Consider the following 21,180-nt stretch of genomic DNA (forward strand, 5'->3'; position numbering starts at 1 on the left):
ATGTAACTTCAAGACTACTTTAGCACTTAGAAAATCCAGATCACCTTGTATTTGTAATGAGATTATATGTTATTATGGTGAAAGCTTTCCCAAATTACTACAAACATTAAAAAATGGATTCTCCACTGTAAGATACAGCAGCCATCACTAAGCAAGGGGCATGTTTTCCGCCTCCATCCTCTAGCAATGCTTTCTTCATTATGAAAAATATGTCATTTAGCTTTTATTTATGCTATGTATATAGGGCATCCAGCTGAAGAGCAAAATTCATTTATCTTGCACACTGGGCAGGTAGTTCAAGGGATGCAGAATCAGAACAGCTTTATACAATTTGAAATTCACCAAACACCCTACCCTCCACTCCATGAATTACAGGGCATGGAAACATGGGTGTTCCCATGTGACCTCTGTTCATCAGGGGTCTTCAGACTTGTCTGTTGCCCAAGAACTGGTCTGTACTGGAAAATCCCTGACCTCCCCCTCAGGGGTAGTATGTTCATCTAAGTATTGTGAACAGGAACTGATTATTTCTTTTTGCTTCTGAGAGTAGTCAGCAAGCGTCATACTGAACATTCACAATGATGTTTTACTAGCAGTGACTGTGAGTGGGGTTCATTAATCATTCCCAAGTAGGATCAACAGGTTTCAGAGTATATAAAAGAAATGTCTAAGCAGCCTGAAGATTGGGAGGACTGAGTTGTCTTAAAAAGAATTTAAAGGCTGATAATACTCAGCATGGTCTTTGCATGACAAGACTACTTCAGTGTTCACACGAATCATCTCTTCTTCAGGAAACTCCTTTTCTGTATGACCCCTTCGCCTCCACCAGCGATGTGCTTTATCTTTTCCTCAAACTCTCTCTCTCTCTCTTTATCTCTCTCTCTCTCTCTCACACACACACACACTATATATATACGCACTCATTTTATGTGAGACAGTATTACAGAAGTTGGTGACACCATGATGAACAAAGTAGTTATCCTCTCTGTATGGAACTTATTATATTCAATTGAAGAGATACAGTTAAAAAAAAACAACAACCCTACAAGCAAATAGGTAAATAAGTTGCAGCTGAAGTAGGAACTCATGAAGAGACAAGGTGATGTGTAGAGGGAACAAAGCATGAACAGGGGATGGTCAATAAGTTAGATGATCTGGAGGCCTCTTGGGAAAAGTGATATGTGAACTGAAATTGGAATAATAAGGCAGAACCATGTGAAGGAGCGCGTTATTGTTTATAGTAACAATTGTTGTGTTCAGAAGTCTACTGGATAGTAAACTCAATGGGCACAGAGAGTAATATTTACAGTCTATGTCTTGTAGCATTTTAATCGAGCTTTCAGGTAGGATTTGCCATGAGAAACACTTGTTAATTCAGATCCATCTCAATGGCAGTAGGAGTGAACTAATGTAAGGTACTGTTCTGTCTGCACAGGTCTTTGAATGTTTGTCCAAAATGCTAGATATCTTCAGACTTCTGGAGTAAAGGACTAGTGTTTGGTTGCATTTATTTTTGCATAGTTGTGCTGGTATCTTTTAAGCTTAACAGCACCTGAATAGGAAAGTGGGCAGCCAACTCAGTGATGCTTATACAATAGAAGCTGTTTATTCAGCTAGTCATTATGTTCTAGAAAACATGCATGACTCATATGCTGTCCTCTGAGCACAAACAAGCTGGTTGTAAGTCTGTTGTATAGGTCAAGGTTAAAGGATTCACAATGTTTTCACATTGCATTTGGGCATGAGAATATACTATTAACTATTCTCACTGTCTCCTATGAACTTTTCCTTCATGTCTTAAATGAGGGGAAGAAAATGCTTTCTATTTTTATATTGGTATAAAACCAGGGAACGTGAGAGCTGGGAGGGACTAAGGAGAGAGAAATCATTATTATCGTCTAGTCTAGATTCTAGAGAAAGACTACATGAATTCCTAGGTACTTAGGGGCTAGGCTGTGTGATATGGGACAGATGACTCAACTTTCTTGGGATTTGGTTTCCTTATCTGTAACATGTGGATCATAACACAGTGGTCATGGAGTTAACATGAATAACGCGTGTGAAGTGCTATGGAAAGAGTTTGGCACATAGGCATTTTGTTTAGGGTCACCTGCATTTAAAAATAGTTATTTCATAAAACAATGGGATTTTCCGCTTCTGTTGAAAAACTAAGGTCTGGAAGTACTGGGCTTACCTACTCACGTGGCAGCGATGAGCAGTATTTGAGCACTGCCCCCCCCTGCTTTATACTGAGCCCATCCTCTCCAATCTATTACAGTCTGCAACATTCTCCATCACGTCCCTGACATTGAGGGCTCCCTGTTAATATTGACAGCCTGCAGATATTTGAGCTTGCCACCTATTTCTTTCCAGAGCAGAGGAGTGTTACACAGATTCATGTTGGGTATGCCAAGTAAGGGTGAGGATCAGGATGATTAGTTCAAAGAGCAGTTGTAGTTGTAGCCAATTGTACGCTCCCTACAAAGCAATTATGTCAAAGTTACAGTCCATGTAACATTAAATTATTGAAAGGGTTATATTACAGTCTATATTTTGAATATCTCTATTGAAATGTCTCATCTATTTATTCCCATGCATTTACTCCCTGAAAATATTCATTCTGATGAGTTCAAGCAATGCTTATTTTTTTATATAGAGGACAAATATTTTAAGACACCATCTTTCCTTTAGAAGCTTATCATCTGATGATTGAGACAGCTCTACAAAGATTTGTCAACGTACATGCTGAAATGTTCTATACTTTTTTATTTCTGTTTAACTCAAGGGGCTGCAAAATGAATTTTAGTTAATAAATATAGTCACCCCAATAAACTCAAGAAAAAGGTAGAATATAAACTTTATATATAAAAATACTGCAGAAGTTTTCATTGGAGACATTTTTATTGTTTTTTTTTTTTAATTTAGGTATTTGAATTATGTTTTATGTGAAGTGACTTGTATCTCTCAGGAAACCTGACCGTTAGATCTCTATGTAAATGACAACAAGCAAACCACAAGTTAAGGCAACTTTTCTCCCTCTGTTTCCTAGCTGTACTGATGAAGAGAATTTGTATGCCTTGTTGGGAAATTCTTTCAGAGTCCTGTTAAATGTTTAAAGACTTGCTGGCAGTTGGAGTTTCCATAATGTAATATAAGCAATCATTTCCTGGGAAGGTTCCACACTTGCTAAGTCATTCATTTAGCATAGCAGTTAAAAAAAATTCCATCTCCACAAAAGCAGGATGCATTGTCTCTGGAAGTAGGCGTTCAGTGCATGTAGCTTTCACTTTGGCATTCATTTCAGACAAAAACACTAGTAGCATGAAGATGTTACAGATACTTCACAAAACCACTGGCATTTAAACAAATTTTAATCTCTGTCATCTTTATGCTGTTTAATCTCTAATCTTGGCTTTGAATTTCAGCTTTCATCATTTTTCTGTTCGTATATTCTCTCACATCCTTGGTATGATTCCCCTTACACTGAGAACACAGAAAACACCTTTATATTTTTATCACCTAAAATTTGCCAAATCAAATCATTTATACATGCTCATTCCAATACCATATTTTATAGTAATGTCAATTCTCACAAAAGTTCCACATACACCTGTAATTTGATCAAAAATCCTCAATTTAGGAAAAGAACAATTCCTAGAACCCATGGCTAATGTAAAAATGTAAGTTTTTGGAAGCACATCTTCCTGCATATGCTAACCATAATTATAGAGAAGGGCATTTAAAATCAGTTCTGCAAGTTCTGTGCCAGTTTTGCTCTGAACATAATACTGAAGTAGACTGAAACAAAATGTAGTTGTTCTGTTTCCAAATCATTTCAACTTTCCTCCCTATTCCTGTGAAAAACCACCATTCTGCAGATTTCCCAGGCTCACCAAATACACAGTGCCAAAGTTGAACAGCAAGGAACAGTGGAGATTAATTTAAACAACATTTAGTTAACTTCGTAAAACTAATAAAACCTTCACCAGTATTCATGAGTAATAAAGAATTTTCTTATTACCAGAGTTTACTTTAAAGAAAGATCTCATTTTAAATTCTAAAGTACTGTACACATCATAATTAAATATACAAATAAGTAAAAAAATAAAATGAAGTTAATGAAGAAATAAAGCAATACTGTATTTCTTTACAGTATACAGTAAAAATAAAAATAAAAATTTTTATTTTTAAAAATAAAAACGCATTTCATTTTTGTTTTTAAAAAACCTGGTAGTTTAAGTCAGTATAACCCTTTGTATCACAAGGGTAGTTGCATGTTGATGATAAAGCTAATTGGATTTAAACCAGTGAGATTTTTTAAAGCATCTTTTCATTTAAACTTGCCAATTTCTAAATTTTTGTCTGCTCTGTAACTTGCTACATCAAGCAAAACACACTGTAATTAAAGGGTTTCTGTTATACATACCTTCAAATAAAACTTCGCATAGTTGAAATTATATGTTTTGCCTAAAGTAGTAACTGAATATTAATTACTAATGAAAAATGTAGCCCTGGTTCTGAAAATCCATGGAAGTGTTTAGTTTTTGTTCCCATCATTAGAAATGACTGGCTGCTGACAGAAATGGTGGTTCTTAAACATTTATATAAATAATGGCAAATATATATTCTAGGGCCTTGTTTCATAGGTTCTTGTTTTTCTGTTTTACTATTTGTTACATATCATTGGTGGCCTTGTTTTATATTTTGATTGAAGACTGGATAAATATCTCATAAACATTTACAAAGTCATCAGATAGTGACAGTCTTCTTTTTTGTTGTCTTATATTTGCCTCATAATAGGAAAAACCACATGCAAATGTGTGCGTGTATACTCCCAGAAACAGAATATAATTCTGCAAACAGAACTTCAGAAGGCTTTTCACTCTCCTTTCCCCAAAGTGTGTGTCTGTGAAAGTGAAACAAGTCGGTCTCCTGCCGGCAGTGAATCAGTTCCCACGTGAGCCGTCGCCATGCATGCACCCTGTCTCAATATTTTAAAACTTCATCATATAGATATGTAGGCCACATTGAAAATGATTAATTATATTTGGAACTATGAGAAAATATAATAATTAATATTTCTGGTCATGTTGCTAGCTGATTGTAATTTTAAGGTATCATGAGTGACAGGAGGACATTCTTTATTAATGCTAGTAAAATCTTAAATTGCTATGAAATCTTAAATGCTATTAAAGTCTTAATTTCTGACACCATAAGTTATGCAGTTGGTGAGCTGTTACTCTGTGCCAAGGACACATGTGACCATGTGAATCTCATCATTGCCTGAATTATGTGTGTAGTACAATTTCTGGGCACAAAGGAACAGCCAGTTTCTTTGCCCTAAACTCATGTAATGTTTTAAAATTCCTGATGTAATGCTGCCTTGAAGGTAGTAAGTGAAATGACATCTCAAGTTGTGTATGTGAATGTTACTGTGCTGGATGAGTAGAAAACATTCAGTTTATCAGATTGCCTCTTGCTCTTCCAAATGCATTTGCCCCATGGCATTGTAAATAATCCTGTGTCAAACTGGCTCTGTTAACACAGCCTAGAATTTGATATCTTAAATTAAGGAAAATAAGTGAACAGCGATTTGGTCAACTTTTCGTATGATTTTCCAAATCTGAGAACATTTTAAGTCAGCTAAGAAAGTGCGACATCAGGTCAGCTTTCAGTCTGACTTGTTGAAACTTTCCAACTGTGGAAAAATACCATTTTTCATTTTAGTCTGTGCTTAAAACTGGCCTGTTGGCTACATAAAATAGGGACCTAACCCTGTGGACTTAATTGTGTTTCATTTCCATTGAAGATATTTATTCAGTATGTTCATGATTCTAGTCAGGCAGACCTTGACCTATCTTTATAAGCTCCCTGGGCATCTCTGCAGGAGTTGAGCTTTTCCAGAGCAGTTACAGTTTATAGTTTTCTTTTATGGAACTGAAATTGTAACTGTAACTGTAGGCATAATATCCCTAAGTAGAACCTCATATCAAAAAATAATTTTATTGCAGCTAGTGAATTTGCAAATCAAAACTTCCCCATTTGGTAGTAAGTCGTATTAATCTTTTGGCGCAGATAGGGATTGAAATGGATGGAAATTGTATGTAAATGTGATTTTTTTCTCATCTTGTTGGCAATCACTCCAAATTACATATAAATTGAGTAAGGTAATAATACAAGCACTCTGGAGGCAAACAAATGTGGGTTCATGTTTTCACTTTACTATTTATCAGCATCTGACCCAAAAGAATTTATGTAAACTTCATGAGTTTTGATTCCTCAACTGTAGATAACAAGGCCTGTCTTGTAAGGCACTGAACACAACAGTTACATAGAATAAGAAGCTTACTAAGTGAGATATATAATCATAGTATTAAAAAGTGATTTGGTTTATCTTTTATTTTGATGATTTCAAAATACATTTGTTCTCATGATTCCCAAGTACATTTTCATGATGTCAAGAGGTACCATGAAATTGTCCAAAAAACACGGAAAACACAGTTAATTTTAATTAATTTAATTTTTAAAACATAAGTCTTGGACTGATTAATTCCAAAATGATAGAGTGTACAGTGATATAATTATAATCAAAACACTAGTGTTTGTGTGTTTTATATAGTTCACTAGTAGCTGTGTTTTCCAGTTATAAAAAAGATGCTATGAATTTAACCCTTTACTTTCACAAGGTTGAGGAGTCATTTTAAATCATACTTTTTTCTCTGAGGAAATCCAAAGGAATCGTAGGTGTTTTTCAGGTGAAGTACTTTGTAGAGTAGACTGGTGCCTTTACTTTTCATTTTCTGTCTTCCTGAACAGCTCATATTTTCTAACCATGTGCATGTAATATTTTAGAAGATGTCAGTGAAGTAATAATATATGGGGTTGAGGACCATCTTTCTTTTTCTTTTTTCCTGACTTATATTTGTCTTAAAGTCATTAAATTACTTTTTAGAAGCCAAGAATTTTTGCAAGTTCTAGAAATCAGGTTCAAATAGTCTGATCTCCGTTTCTCTTCATTTCTAACCATAAAAACAAGGTAACTCAAATAAGAAATGAAGGGGTGATAAATTGCATTAATGAACAGAAATACAGAGTTAGCTTGTATTGCTTATATTCTTAAGGATCAAATTACTAAATATGATAGTAAAACAGAATGTGGTTTTAAAATACATAAATATACTCATCAAGTTTTTCTTCCATCTTACTGTTTTTTATTGTCTTTCTATACTGTAGCAAAAGTCACCATCAGAGTCATTTATCAGTCGAGAGAAGAGGTCAAATTCACAGTCATACATTGGACGACCTATTCAGCTGGACAAGATTCTGATGTCCAAGGTGAAGGTGCCGCACACATTCGTCATCCACTCGTACACCCGGCCCACCGTCTGCCAGTACTGCAAGAAGCTCCTCAAGGGGCTCTTCCGGCAGGGCCTGCAGTGCAAAGGTGAGGATAATCTCGCTGCCAAATATCTGTTACCAGCCAATTCTTGCTGATGAGTTCTTGATTTTTATTTGTTTTCTTTTCAAATCATTGTGATTAGATTGCAGATTCAACTGTCATAAACGCTGTGCACCAAAAGTACCGAACAACTGCCTTGGCGAAGTAATCATTAATGGAGGTGCGTAAAAAATCCACAGTCACATCTGTGCGTAAAAGATCGGCAGTGCCGCTTCTCTGTTAGAGACTGTGTCAGCTACTGGTTTGTTTGTTTTTTACTGCACACCCACCCCATCCCCCTCGGATACTTGTACTCAGCTAAAAGTGAATTATGGCCTCAGTTAGTTCTACCTGACTGTAGAAAAGCATCCATTCCAGCTCATGGAGTTCTGCTACAAAGCAAAGAGATTTTCTCAAGTTTTTATACTGTGAACAGCTAGTACTGAAAACAAGGATTCCAGAATCTCTTCTCCAGCTCTCTCTCTCTCTTTTTTACTCCTCACCTGAGGACATGTTTCTTGATTTTAAAGAGAGAGGAAGGGAGAGAGAGAGAGAGAAAAATGTGAATGTGAGAGAGAAACATCCATCCAGTTACCTCTCCTAGTGCCCCAACTGGGACCCATCCCCAGACCTCTCCACTGCCCCACCCCCACCCCTACCTGGAGGATGCTCTAACCAACCCAGTGGCACTAGCCGGGGCTCCTGTTCTCTTTTCAATAGCCTATCCTAGTTTGTCCAGAAATGTAGGAAATGTTGGAATACCCACAGGTTGTAACTGTTGGTCTTGTTTCTTCCATTCTCAACCCAAGCACTGAGACAGAAGTTTACTTTTCTTCCTTGTTTGTCAAGGGAGGGAAGACTCACAGAGACTGACCCATCAGGAAGTAATCTCCCTCTTCCTTCCTCCACCCAGCTTCTTTCATTATACAAGGTCCAGCAGAAGTAACACCTGCTCAAGTGTGGTTGGTAGGGTAGTACTATGGGTGTAATAATTTATAGTTTTAATTTGAACATTTCACCTAAAATGTCATATGGTGTGCTTGAGTGTGATATTGTTATGTTACAGAATTACTTGCTTATGACTTATTAACAAAACATTTTGTAATAAAAAGGGGTGTTATTTGTGTCAGACCCTGTATATGTGTGTCTTGACCTGAATCTTATTAGTAACAAAATGAACTTTAATTCAGCCAATTAGAAATACCATTTTCTACACTTGGAAGTATTCCTTTGAGAAAACTCTAACTGCATAAATTAATTTTGAAGGACTCTTAAGAAAAACTCCATGTCTTAATGGAGCAGCTCCTGTTTCTTTCTCGAGTAGTATTCCTAATAAAAATATTTGACTTAGTAACTATCCTAGACTAAGTTTTTTCATAGATAGTGGAATGTTTTATACCTTCAGTCTTATGTCAATTTTCTGTTTCCTCTGGGAAGAAAAATGGTGATATAAGATCAGAGAAACAAGTTGATTTTTTTTTGCTAAAACTCTGAAGAATGAGTGATTATCTTTCTTCTATAACTTTCTTTTGTAGAAGGAATACATACCTAGTAAAAGAAGAAGGGAATTCTCTCCAGGAATACATTCCCATATTAGTTTGTGCCTTGGAGAGTTATGCATGAATTAGCTGCCAAAGTAGAAAGTTTGGCAGTTTTCCCACTCTCTGTGGCATGTGGTATTGGCTTTGTTCAGGCCCAGAAAATGTCAGTGTGCTCTTGATAACTACAACTAAGGGGAAACAGCGTCATTTTGGATACTGTTGATTACTTTGAAATTGCATTTTCCCAGACAGCCAGAAAAATCTGATAAAATGTGAATTTTCCAAGTTTGGCAGGCTTGGGTCTCTAATCAGTTTATTTTTTAATTAAAAAATAAGTGTCTGTATCAATAAGTAATTATAATTTATTGCATTACTATCAACTGAGTTGATAGTAGTTAGTTTAACTTCAAATATCAAATATCTTGGGTATTTAAAAGATGCTTGTTATGTGACCAATGTAATATATTAGAATTCATGACTTAAAAAGTTACTGAATAACAAGAATCAATAGCCCCAAGTAGTACTGCATGTGAAAGTTTTCCCTCATCTTCCCTCTTTTTTCCCACCAGGGCTGTGAAATTGATACACTATGACTTTCCTCCTCCCTTGTGCCTGGTACCATTTTGCTTCCTAGTACTTCTCTCCCACCCTCATCCCACCCTTGGCTTTCTTCCAAGGCTCTCCATGATTTTCATGTTTTTCAGCTTAGGAGCATGAAAAATAAGCATTTTCCTATAAAATTATACAGGGGTGGGCAAAAGTAGGTGTGCAGTTGTTCGTAGGGAACAAAGTAATGGTTATTACAGCAGCTTTATTAACTCTGTTTTGCATGCTCACACTGTAAACCTCCTTTTGCCCACTCCTGTATATTCATTCTTTCATAACATCAGATATTACTTATGAACTAAAAATTTTTTTAAAGGCAAGATAAATTCTTTAAATAACTACGTTTTCAGGGCTCCTGGTTGATTTGTTTTAGGATTGCCTAACTTTCTGTTAAGCCCTGGCTCCAGGATTTCAGGCTTATCTTCATGTGTGCAAAACAATGTTTTAGATTTGCTTAGCCCTGGTGCAGAGTCTGACGTGGTCATGGAAGAAGGGAGTGATGACAATGACAGTGAAAGGAACAGTGGGCTCATGGATGACATGGAAGAGGCAATGGTCCAAGATGTGGCGATGGTGATGGCCGAGTGTCAGAATGACAGCGGGGAAATGCAGGACCCAGACCCGGACCACGAGGACTCCAACAGGACCATCAGGTGAGGGCCACATTCCCACCTCAGTCTGACAGTGGAGCTCCAAGTGGCATATTTGAAAGCTCTTTGATATCTTAATCTACTAAAAAATAAAGTTCAAATGTGTGCTTAATTTGCTCATGAATGAGCTGTGTGCCCCAGAGGACAGAGGAGAGCCCTTGGAGTTAGGAGGTCTGGACCCCCTTGGTGCATCCTTTCCTAGCATCACCTCATTCTGTGACCCATTTTATTTTGCATGTGAGGGATTCTCACATTTGCTATCCACATGTTTTCTACTGAAGTAATGTATGTTCAATGCTCATAGTGTGGAAAATATGAAGAACAAGGGCACACCTTGGCAGACATCACTTATTTTAGAATGGATCCCTCTTGCAAATATCATGTATGTCTACACCTTACTGTACTTGATTTTATTTCAGAACTGTGTGAAACTTTACATTTATGATCTAGTCCTCTGTATTTTTTTAAATTACTAGATGATCTCCATTTTTTATATCTGGGGTTAGCACACTACAGCCAAATCAGGCTACTGCCTGTTTGGAATAAAGTTTCATTGGAACATAATCATACCCATTCATATTGTCTATGGTTACATTTTACATTTGCAATACAATTGGCAGAGTTCAGTATTCTGCAAAACCTAAAATATTCATTACCTGATTCTTTACAGAAAAAATTTCCCAGCCTCTGATTTACAAGTGTATTTAAACTTTTGTGTCCATTTTACAAATGCTATATTCATTGACAAACTGAAATTGTTCATTAGAGAAAAGCAATAAAATAATTAGATTTTTTACATTTGATGGAATAAGGCATATCTCTAAAATACTGGAGAATATTAGTCCTTTGGCCAACTGTCTTCAGAAGGTATACATTTCTGTAGTATGAGAGGGAGCTCCAAGCGTGTGTGCTTGCATGGATGTGTGCGGGGATGTGTGTGTGGAGGGGAGGAGAGGAGACAGACAGAAAGGAAAGAGAAGCAGGTAAAAGACTGGCACAATTCCATGGATAATAGTTATCAAAAAGACTTTAAACAGTAGATTTTAATTTTTATGAAATTATTCAGAGAGACTCAAATTCATACAAAATGCTATTATCTACAAATGATTACTATTTTGCCTATAATAGGTAATAAGTAAGCAAATAAGCTTTCATGTGTGACTCTAAATGCCGTGGCCCCAGTCCACTAAGACAGTAATCTATCTCATATTTACCCAAAAATTGGACACCATATAGGTTAATATGAAGTCTAATGCACTTATTACCCCACCTTGGGATTTTTAAAATGCATGTATAAAGGCTATACTTTCAGGAATTATTTGTATAGTTTGTTAAAATGTACATATAAAATGCATAACACTCTTCAGAGTAATCCAGATGCTGAACCATGCTACTCTTACAATATATTTCATTACAAATGGGATATGAATTTTTTTTACTTTTACTTTGAAATAGCTGAAATGAAGTTTTATGCAGGAAAAGCTCTTTCTAAAAACATTTCTTTCCAAATATTTTGACTTTTCAAGTCCATCAACAAGCAACAATATCCCGCTCATGAGAGTCGTGCAGTCCGTCAAACACACAAAGAGGAAAAGCAGCACGGTGATGAAGGAAGGGTGGATGGTGCACTACACCAGCAAGGACACACTGGTAAGATCTGCAGCAAGCAGTTTTCTCTGGTGGTGTTCACGTCGGGCGTCGCTAACGGCCTGTGAAGACTGTGGGCCGTCTTCTAAGTCACCGGGAGGGCGCCTCACTGCAGGTGTGCCGTGGGGCCAGTGGAGCACATTCACAGTCTCTGGGGGGTCAGAGGCAGTGTGGCAAGCAGTGTGGTGAGACAGAGGTGTGCACAGCCACCTTAGGGAGACAAAATAATTACCTCTTTTACTTGAGGCAATCTTCAGACAACTTGCATGTCTACCTGACATTTTGTAGCAGTTGTGAAAATGACAGTATTCAGAGTTTTTTAAAATAATACTACATTTTAGGGAGAAAAAAACAATGATAACTATTATATATACTTCTTAAATCTTTAATTAAGTTTTCACTTAAAAACAGACCTCCTGAGAAACACAATAATCCTATACTTAGGTAAAAGACAACACATTTTAATTTTTTAAGATAGTCTTAGCTGCTCACTGCTCCAAATTTTCTTGACAGTTAGTGAACAAAGTTGTACATGTAGGTAAGAGAAAAATTTGATCCATGTTTTAAGGTTAAATTAGTTGACATTGGATGATAAGCGTTTTTCTTAATTACCGGTAGTGTTTTCCGCATTACCTCCTTTCTGTAGATACCCATTATTTCATCAGATAATAGACACCTATACCCTAATAATTGATAATTTCAATCTTTTGTGCTGGAGATTTACATGACTTAATGGACAACTCAGCTGAACACCATACAGCTCTTCCTAGACACGCTGTAAAATACTTGAAGCATATTTTACGCATTTGACTGGTCTAAGGTTGTAGAAGAGACCAAGAATAACGTTAGGGTTTTTTGTCTAAAAGGATGGTAATGCGCACACACAGACACACACACGCTAAAATGAAGGATGTACCTAGGATGAAGAAGGACCTGATCACCAAATCAGAGAAGATTAGAGATCTGTAGAGAGCTTAGGAAAAGGTCAAGTTAGCTGACTCATTCCTCTCGCTTTGGTACCATGGAATCAATCCTGCCCTCCAACAAAATGTTCTTTAGTTCTGTTGTGACCCTCATAATTCTTCCATATCTAATGGAAACCGGGACACCTGGCTGGATCAGCAGGTGTTTATGTTCAGGAGTGTTTTAGAGTATCGTTATGTTCTAAAATAATGAGAATGTATCAACATTGCACCTCCTGCTAAGCCTTTGTTACAGACTTCAAATCCACCTTTAGAAGCAGGCAAATAAATTTAAAAAGGGTATTTTGTATTTACTGTGCATGTACTAAATGTCAGGCCCTGTGCTGGGTACTAATACATCATCTCCTTTATTACTCACAACTCTGATGTAGATGTGGAAACCTATCACACATTTGCTAAAGAGTCACCTTCTGGGGTATGAAATTGAGTGTGAGTTCTTCCACGCATTTACCACCGTCAAATCTTGTCCCCATTTGGAAATGTTTTTATTTTATCAATATTAGGTATTGTTAAAGCTTTTAAAAGATCTGGAATCTAACTTCTGTTTCAGCGGAAACGGCACTATTGGAGACTGGATAGCAAATGTATTACCCTCTTTCAAAATGACACAGGGAGCAGGTACTACAAGGTAAGGATGGCTCAGTGGTTGGAGTCTCATGCCCCTCTACATGGGAATGGCAAGTATCCAAATGCAAAGTAATCCAGCAAACATGACTGGTTTTGTGCTTGCTCCAAGACATATTTTTTCCTTCTCTGTTTTTAAATTTTGGAGGAGTCAGGCTGTGACCTGTGATAGCCATCTGTGGATGTCAGATTTCCCTGGGGATTGCTTAGGTCCCGTGGGAGGGTGGTCAGGGAGGGCAAGCTAATGGAGTATTTTAGCAGAGGTGTGTGATCTAAACAGAAAATCCAAGGTCACAGCAGACTAGCTAAAAGTAAATTTCTGAAATCCACTATATCTAGCTTTTTTTTTTCCTTTTGCTTCTTATTCTTCCCCTATAGCCTTGCATCATCCCCGGTAGTGGTTAAGGAACCTCATTGATTTCTCCATACATTGACAATATTCATAAGGAGCACTTGGCTCTAGGGAGAAACTTGGCAGCAATTTTCATTCTGTCTGTCCGCGTGAAATACTGCAGATGTAGCATAATGGATCACCCAGTAAAACATGGTTCCATGAGCAGCTCACAGTGAAAACAGTTCATACTTGCTCCTTCAGACTGGTGCGGGCTCAGGCTTAGCTGATGTGGTTCTCTGTGGCCACTGCACACAGCTCTAATGGGGAAAGAATGCCTCATTAATTTTTTAAATGAAAAATATATTTTGAAAGTTATTGTGTCTTAGTCACTCTATACCTTCTGGAAGACAGTGTGGTGATTAATTTTTTAATATTAAAAGTGTACTTAAAGCAACTGCTTTTAAAACCAGTCACTGTGGTTTTCCTCATTAAAACTACTCACTTGGCTATATTTTCTTATTGACATGTATCAAGTCAAATGATATGAATCATTTCCAGTGCTTTAAAGAACTGTTAACATTTAAAAACAGCCATGCATGTCTAAATGCATCTCAAAAGTGTTGTAATTCTGCCTCACTTGTTATAAAAATGATCATTTACATTCTAAGTCAGATTCGGAAGCAGGCTCAAAATCATTATTCTCATTGATACTTATTCTTGCCTCATGAACATAGTGAAAAAAATCATTTAAATTTTTCTGGGAAAATATGATGATTAGGTTTCCCCTAGCAAACGTATTTTAAAATTTTGCTTAGTAATAGTGTGTGTTTTACAAAAGCATTTTATATAAATAATGGCCATTTGTAATGTCCTTTCTGTGTTCCCAGTTTGAATGTCATTTGAAAGTTTACATGTTTTTGGTAAGCTACATTGGACACACTCTTTCTTCCACAGGAAATTCCTTTATCAGAAATTTTATCTCTGGAACCAGCAAAACCTTCAGCTTTAATCCCTAATGGGGCCAATCCTCACTGCTTTGAGATCACTACAGCAAATGTAGTATACTACGTGGGCGAGAACGTGGTCAACCCTTCCAGCCCGCCCCCCAACGGCAGTGTCCTCACCAGTGGCGTGGGCGCAGACGTGGCCAGGATGTGGGAGGTGGCGATCCAGCACGCCCTCATGCCTGTCATCCCCAAGGGCTCGGCCGTAGGGTCAGGGACCAGCTCTCACAGTGAGTCTGCTGCTTTTCTGTCTGTGGAGCTGGAGCAGGAGCAGGAGCAGGAGCAGAGAACCCTCTGGGGGGCGATTTAGTTTTTTTGATAACATGTAATATATATTAAGATATTTGTTAGATTCTTTTATTTTATATTAAAATTTGAATAAATTTGTGTAAACCCAAATGTTAGGCAATAGCAGAAATCTAGAGCTATTGGTCATAAAATAAGAAGTGTCCTTGGGCTTGACGTGGAATGCCAGTCTTGCTGTTTGCAAATCTGCATTAACATGTTTCCTGAAAACCACATAACACACTACTCTGTGTGTACATGGTATGCAGAGTACTTGGAAAGTCTTGAAAATTATGTCCCATGAACAAATCTGTGTCATTAGTACAGTGAGGTAGATTCTATGAAAGTGGGACCAGGGTCAAATATCAAGGTGAATTTTTTAAAATATCTCACAGGAAGATATAGATAGATAGATAGATAGATAGATAGATAGATAGATATAGATATATATAGAGAGAGATAGATATAGATATATATATATGTATATGAATGCAATTTTTATTTTATTTTTTTAAATTTTATTTATTTTTAGAGAGGAGAGGGAGGGAGAAAGAGAGGGAGAGAAGCATCAGCGTGTGGTTGCCTCTGACATGCCCCACACTGGGGACCCAGCCCACAACCTACCTAGGCTTGTGGCCCTGATTGAGAATCGAATATACAACCCTTTGGTTCACAGGCTGGTACTCAGTCCACTGAGCCACCCCACCCAGGACTCTATGAATATAATTTTAAATTTTACAACTATCAAGAATGAAACCTGTGGGGAAGACCTTCTGTTTTTCACATCATAGGGCATTATCTGATGATATCTCACAACTTCTTAACTGATCTTCCAGCTAATGTACATATTAATAAAATATATATGCCTACTTTGGTGCTAAGCATTTTACATAAGTTCTTTAACTTAATGCCTAAAAGAACCCCAACAGGTAGACAGACATTAACGATTTGCTTATTTTACAGGTAAGGAAATTGGGCCCTAGACAGATTAAGTTATTTCAGCTTGTGAGCTACAAAGTGGCAAGCCAGTATTTGAACTTGACTCTAACTGTAAACTAATAATACATTACTTTTCAAAGCCAAGTACTGAGTAAATCTACAAGAGTAAAATGAAAGAAATAGGCTAATAGACATTTCTGTAGAAAAATTTAATTGCTATGATTGAAAAATATCCTGCAGCTTGATTAGTAAGTATGTGTTTACCTGTTATGCTATTAAGTCTCTTACTTCTTTTTTGTTTTTTTTTTAACTTGTATTTCCAGGAGATATTTCTGTGAGTATTTCAGTATCAAATTGCCAGATTCAAGAAAATGTGGTGAGTATGTACTTAGTAATATAAAACTTGGTAATGTGTTTTAATTGGAAAATTAGGACATCTTAAAATGCAGTCTTATTTACCTAACATTTTAATTTTTTCATATTTTCTAGAAAATAAAATAGTGTTTTTCTTCCATAAGATTGCATAAACATTATATGTATTTTTTGGTGATTTTTCTATAATCTATACTGTAGTGTTAAGAGCTAACTATGTATTTCTCATCTCAGGGAAGCAATTATATTGCAATTCCTGATTTTTCACACATTTGCCAATCTTGGTACTAGAATTTTAATGGGTCATATTACACGATACCAAATAAGATAAATTTTTTGAGTTGCATGACTTGCTTACACATGCCCTTATTGTCATTTCTCAAATGCGCCCGGGGAGTGTTTTCATGTGACAAGGAGTTTCAGATGCTCTTACAGTCACTTAAACACATCACGGGGCCCCCAGAAAGCTGCATAAGTTAGAGTTTATGGGTCTACGCTCTAGCCTTCATGCTACCTGGGCCATCTAACTCCACCCTTTAGGCTCAGTTTGTGAAAATTATAGATCAGACATATTATGAAATAATTTACACTCCATCGTTTATTTGCTCTATTTGTTGCACTTTGTCACTATGGCAAGTTGCCCAGAAGTAGCAAGTCCTTTCTCACCTCATCCTGTGACTCAGACCTTTTGCTGTCTCTTCCCTGCTTTACCTGTGACCAAAAGCAGAGAGTTTTCAGCCTTACTCACACTGATCTGAGTTAGTTTTTTAAAGAATAAACTCCATGAAATTCTTTATCTCTAGCATAGCTTTATAACCTTCACTAAATTGTCATCAACTGAAATCCAAAGATCGGAGAGAATTAAGAATTTCATAGTGAAGATTAGATGAATGTTTATGCTGTTGATCACATGATAGTTGCTTTTGCTTAGCCAGAGAAATCTTTGAGAAATATAGGTTAACTTGTAAGCCTTATGGAAAATCTAGATACCTGTGGGGTTATTCCACCCTGTTTGGCCACAGTCATCCACTAAAAAGTCTGGGTGGGCTATTGAGCTATCATAGAAAGATGGACTAGCTTAGACTCAGAATGCTGGAGTAGTATTAATTCACTTTCTTATCTCCAGATAACCTTGAACTCACCCCATAACCACTCTGAAGGGATCACAGGATGGAGACAACTTATAGTTGTTTTCTAGGGGAAAAGACAAAAGAAAAGGATAGGAACATGTAGGATATAAGGAGGGTAGGATTTGATGTAAAAGGACTTATTTTTGAAAGGACAAAGAGACTACGAGTGAAGATTCCATAGGATGTAACAGAAATATGTGCAGTGGCAAGGTATTGCGTTGTGCTTTAATACATGTCATCAAATCACAGACTGTAAAACATAGATTAAAACGTTATATTTTATTTAGCAATTATTATTTCAAAGAGAGAAAGAGTAGACACTCGTCTCCTCCAGAAGTGGTGGAAATGGAGGACTTACGTTACCTCACAGATGAGTTTCATAGTGCAGTGCCATCCTCCCTTGTGTCTGCTGCTGACTCACTCACAGTGACTCAGCTCCCCTCCTCTCAGTTTACACTCTAGGAGACACGGTGGCTGATAAGGAAGTGGCTCACCATTCTAGCCATGAAAAATGGAGTGGTTGGAGTTAGGACTGACCCAGATTTATGATTACTTAACCCATATTTCTAACTAGCCATCTCGATAAGCAAATCTGTTTTTGAATATAGATACTAAATGATAATTCTATAATCTAAAATCTTATTTATCTCTAATGAGACATATTTCATGGACATTACTCATCTGCTTAAGAGCAGAATAGTTTTCGAAACATTACAATAGTACATCAGTTGAATATTGTACTTTGAATATTATGGTCCTATTGCAGATTTCATCTAGTGTTTGCAATATGTTTAAAATATTTATTTAATATTTTAATATTGTATGATATACTTAACCACACTGTGATATACTTAATAACGTCGTGTGATTTGTTAGGACTAACATTTTCTCCCACTTCCCGTTTGTTTCCATTGGACTTGCACCTGTAGGACATCAGCACGGTGTATCAGATTTTTCCTGATGAAGTGCTGGGTTCTGGGCAGTTTGGAATTGTTTATGGAGGTAGGTTAGTTCACTAAGTGTTTTTATTTAAAAATTAGCTAGTTGTGTTTATAAACTAATATCTCTGAGAAACTATATAAAAGACAAGACATGTGTGTTTATGGTTGTATATAAATCTCTCTGTTTTCTTTTTTTAGATATTTCTCTTGAAATAATCACTATTTGGAAAATTGGTACTTTCATGTGTTGAAAAAGAAGTTTTTCTATTTCTAAAAATCTTTTTTTTTGCTTAAATATGGACAAACTGTATACACAGTACTGGTTAAATTTTTTTTTTCAGACATAATGTTGAGAAACCAGGATGTTGTCGTTTATAAACAAATTAGTTCAATTTCCTTTTAGTATATTTTGTCAGAACTCTGTAGAAATTCAATCACGTAACTAAACACAAAAAAACTTTTAATTCTAATACCTTTAACAATATATTTCATGAATGTTTAAGTTTTTAAAATTTTTGAAATGAAATACTAAATTGTTATCTTTTTTCTTATTTTCAAGCTTCTTTAGTAAATTTATTATTTTAATCACTGCTGTTTTAGATTCTAGCCAGTTCTATTGTATTTTTCAAGTCTTTAAGAAATATTTAGTGTTAATGTTTTACTATGCTATAAAAGGACATAACTTTTATTTCCTTAATACAATCAGTAACAAATTATCTTTTTTTGTGAAGTGGGGGTGCTCTGAAACAATTGCAGTGTCTTATTCAATATTACTTATAATATTGTATTTTCAGTTAAAAATTAATCAAGTTCTACTCTACAAAGGAATTTTGATTCTTATAAAATACTCAAATGATTTTTTTATGGCAGACCTTTCAGTGAGTCAGCAACCATTGTGCTTTTTGTTAACGCCTAAGAGTGTAATAGGGGAGACCAAGTGCAGCGCAGTGTACTTGGTCTACAGTGTAATAATCTCATGCAAAAGTAAATCAGTAAATCATGGTATATAGAGCATGCTAAATTTCCCTAACTGCAGATAATGCAGGGGTGGGGCAGGTGTGGAAGGTGAGGTTAGAGACACCAGCAGGTGCCAGATACTTTGTAACAGACAACGCTGAAGGAGCAGACTTAGGAGGAGGCCTCCACCAGGAAGACTGAGAGGTGAAGACTAGACATGCAGAGAAAGAAGTGGATGAGGACAGAGTCTCAGAAGAGAGGTCACAGACTTTAGTGACAGAGGAGTAGAGACAAAAAAAGAGATTTGCAACAAATGTTGAAATAATGGAATTTCAAGTTAGTTTGTATGTGACAAAAGAATTTGAGTAATTAGGCCCATTTTCATTTTCAAATTCATTTTCATATTTGCATTAAATTAATATTACTCTATTCTATGCTTACTGCATGGAGTAGCATAGAAGTTGAGAGTTTAAGGGTGCCCTACAGATTCCGTCAAAGGGTTGTTGTGAAAATTAAACGGATGTATTGTAGGCAAATGGCCTGTAATGTCATAATGATGACAGTGATGATGATAACTAACATGTTTTGAGTGTATATAGTTATCTGGAAACTGTGTGTACTTTACCTATCTCATTTCATCTAATTCTCTCAACCACATCTAATTCTCATCTAATTCTCATCTAATTCTCTCTTCAACCACATCATGAAGATGAGGAACCTAAAACTCAGAAAACTTAAGTGATTTGCTTAAGATCACAAAGCTAGTGAGTGACAGAACCAAGATTTTTACTCCTTCCATTATAATGCACATTAGTTTACCAGGAATTTAAAACTATGCTTTCTTAAGGATAGCACTGTACTGTTGGTATGAGTATTTTATATATTAAATAGTTCAGTATCCTGTTTCTAAATCATATGTTTTTATGAGAAAATAACAGGCTATTAATACATGTAGCTTTAATGTTCCAATTTTTTATGTTTTAAATTGTGGCTAATTTTATAGTACATGTATGATTTAGAATAATGAAGCCAAGAAATGAAATCTTTATGGATATAAGTTAATGCACATCAGAAATGTTCATTTATTTAGTGAAACATTGTTACAATTTATATGTGTTCCTATTAATTCTGGTGTTCTTTAATGTAGATATTTAATAACATACTAATATTTTTATTTTTTATTTTAAAGGAAAGCATCGTAAAACAGGAAGAGATGTAGCTATTAAAATCATTGACAAATTAAGATTTCCAACAAAACAAGAAAGCCAGCTTCGTAATGAGGTTGCAATTCTACAGGTACTCACTTGTTTTTCATTAGGAAGCTATAGAATACCTCTCTACTTCTGCAAAGAAAGAAAAGTTACCCAAATATGTGTGACATAGGTATTGAGAAACACTTTAAAATTACTGAAAAGACAGATTATGCACCAAACTACTGGCTGGGTAGTATCTTTCCTAGATCTAGTAAGCAGTTCTTTTTTATGTACTTAATTGTAGATTTTTACACATTATTAGTACTCAGCAAATGGGTAATGTTTCAGCATTTGTTCATAGTGGACATGCTAAGACCATTTCTTTTACACTTTAAATTACCTTTCATCATAAACATTTTCCCTTTATGTTGCCATAATTATGTGAATTGAGGGTGTAACTGTCAGCATATCAGGTAAACAAGTAATATATGTTATTAATGTCTCCTTTTGTCTCTTACTGTAAATCTTTCATTTAA

The 21,180-nt window shown here is 36.1% G+C and overlaps 1 protein-coding gene across 2 annotated transcripts in view; it reads left to right on the forward strand.

Annotated features, from left to right (window-relative positions):
• The window catches only part of PRKD1 (protein kinase D1), a 325,575-nt gene that overhangs the window by 261,653 nt on the left and 42,742 nt on the right, over positions 1-21,180 (forward strand). For both annotated transcript variants that reach the window (XM_028506138.2, XM_028506139.2), the window contains 9 exons: positions 7,234-7,444; positions 7,542-7,619; positions 10,034-10,238; positions 11,762-11,885; positions 13,416-13,493; positions 14,778-15,057; positions 16,375-16,427; positions 18,483-18,555; positions 20,641-20,747. In XM_028506138.2, the coding sequence (XP_028361939.1) occupies positions 7,234-7,444; positions 7,542-7,619; positions 10,034-10,238; positions 11,762-11,885; positions 13,416-13,493; positions 14,778-15,057; positions 16,375-16,427; positions 18,483-18,555; positions 20,641-20,747 (1,209 nt within the window). The remainder of the gene's footprint in view (positions 1-7,233; positions 7,445-7,541; positions 7,620-10,033; positions 10,239-11,761; positions 11,886-13,415; positions 13,494-14,777; positions 15,058-16,374; positions 16,428-18,482; positions 18,556-20,640; positions 20,748-21,180) is intronic.

The sequence above is a fragment of the Phyllostomus discolor genome, chromosome 1 (genome assembly GCF_004126475.2).
Source record: "Phyllostomus discolor isolate MPI-MPIP mPhyDis1 chromosome 1, mPhyDis1.pri.v3, whole genome shotgun sequence".
In the NCBI taxonomy this organism is placed as follows: Eukaryota; Metazoa; Chordata; class Mammalia; order Chiroptera; family Phyllostomidae; genus Phyllostomus; species Phyllostomus discolor.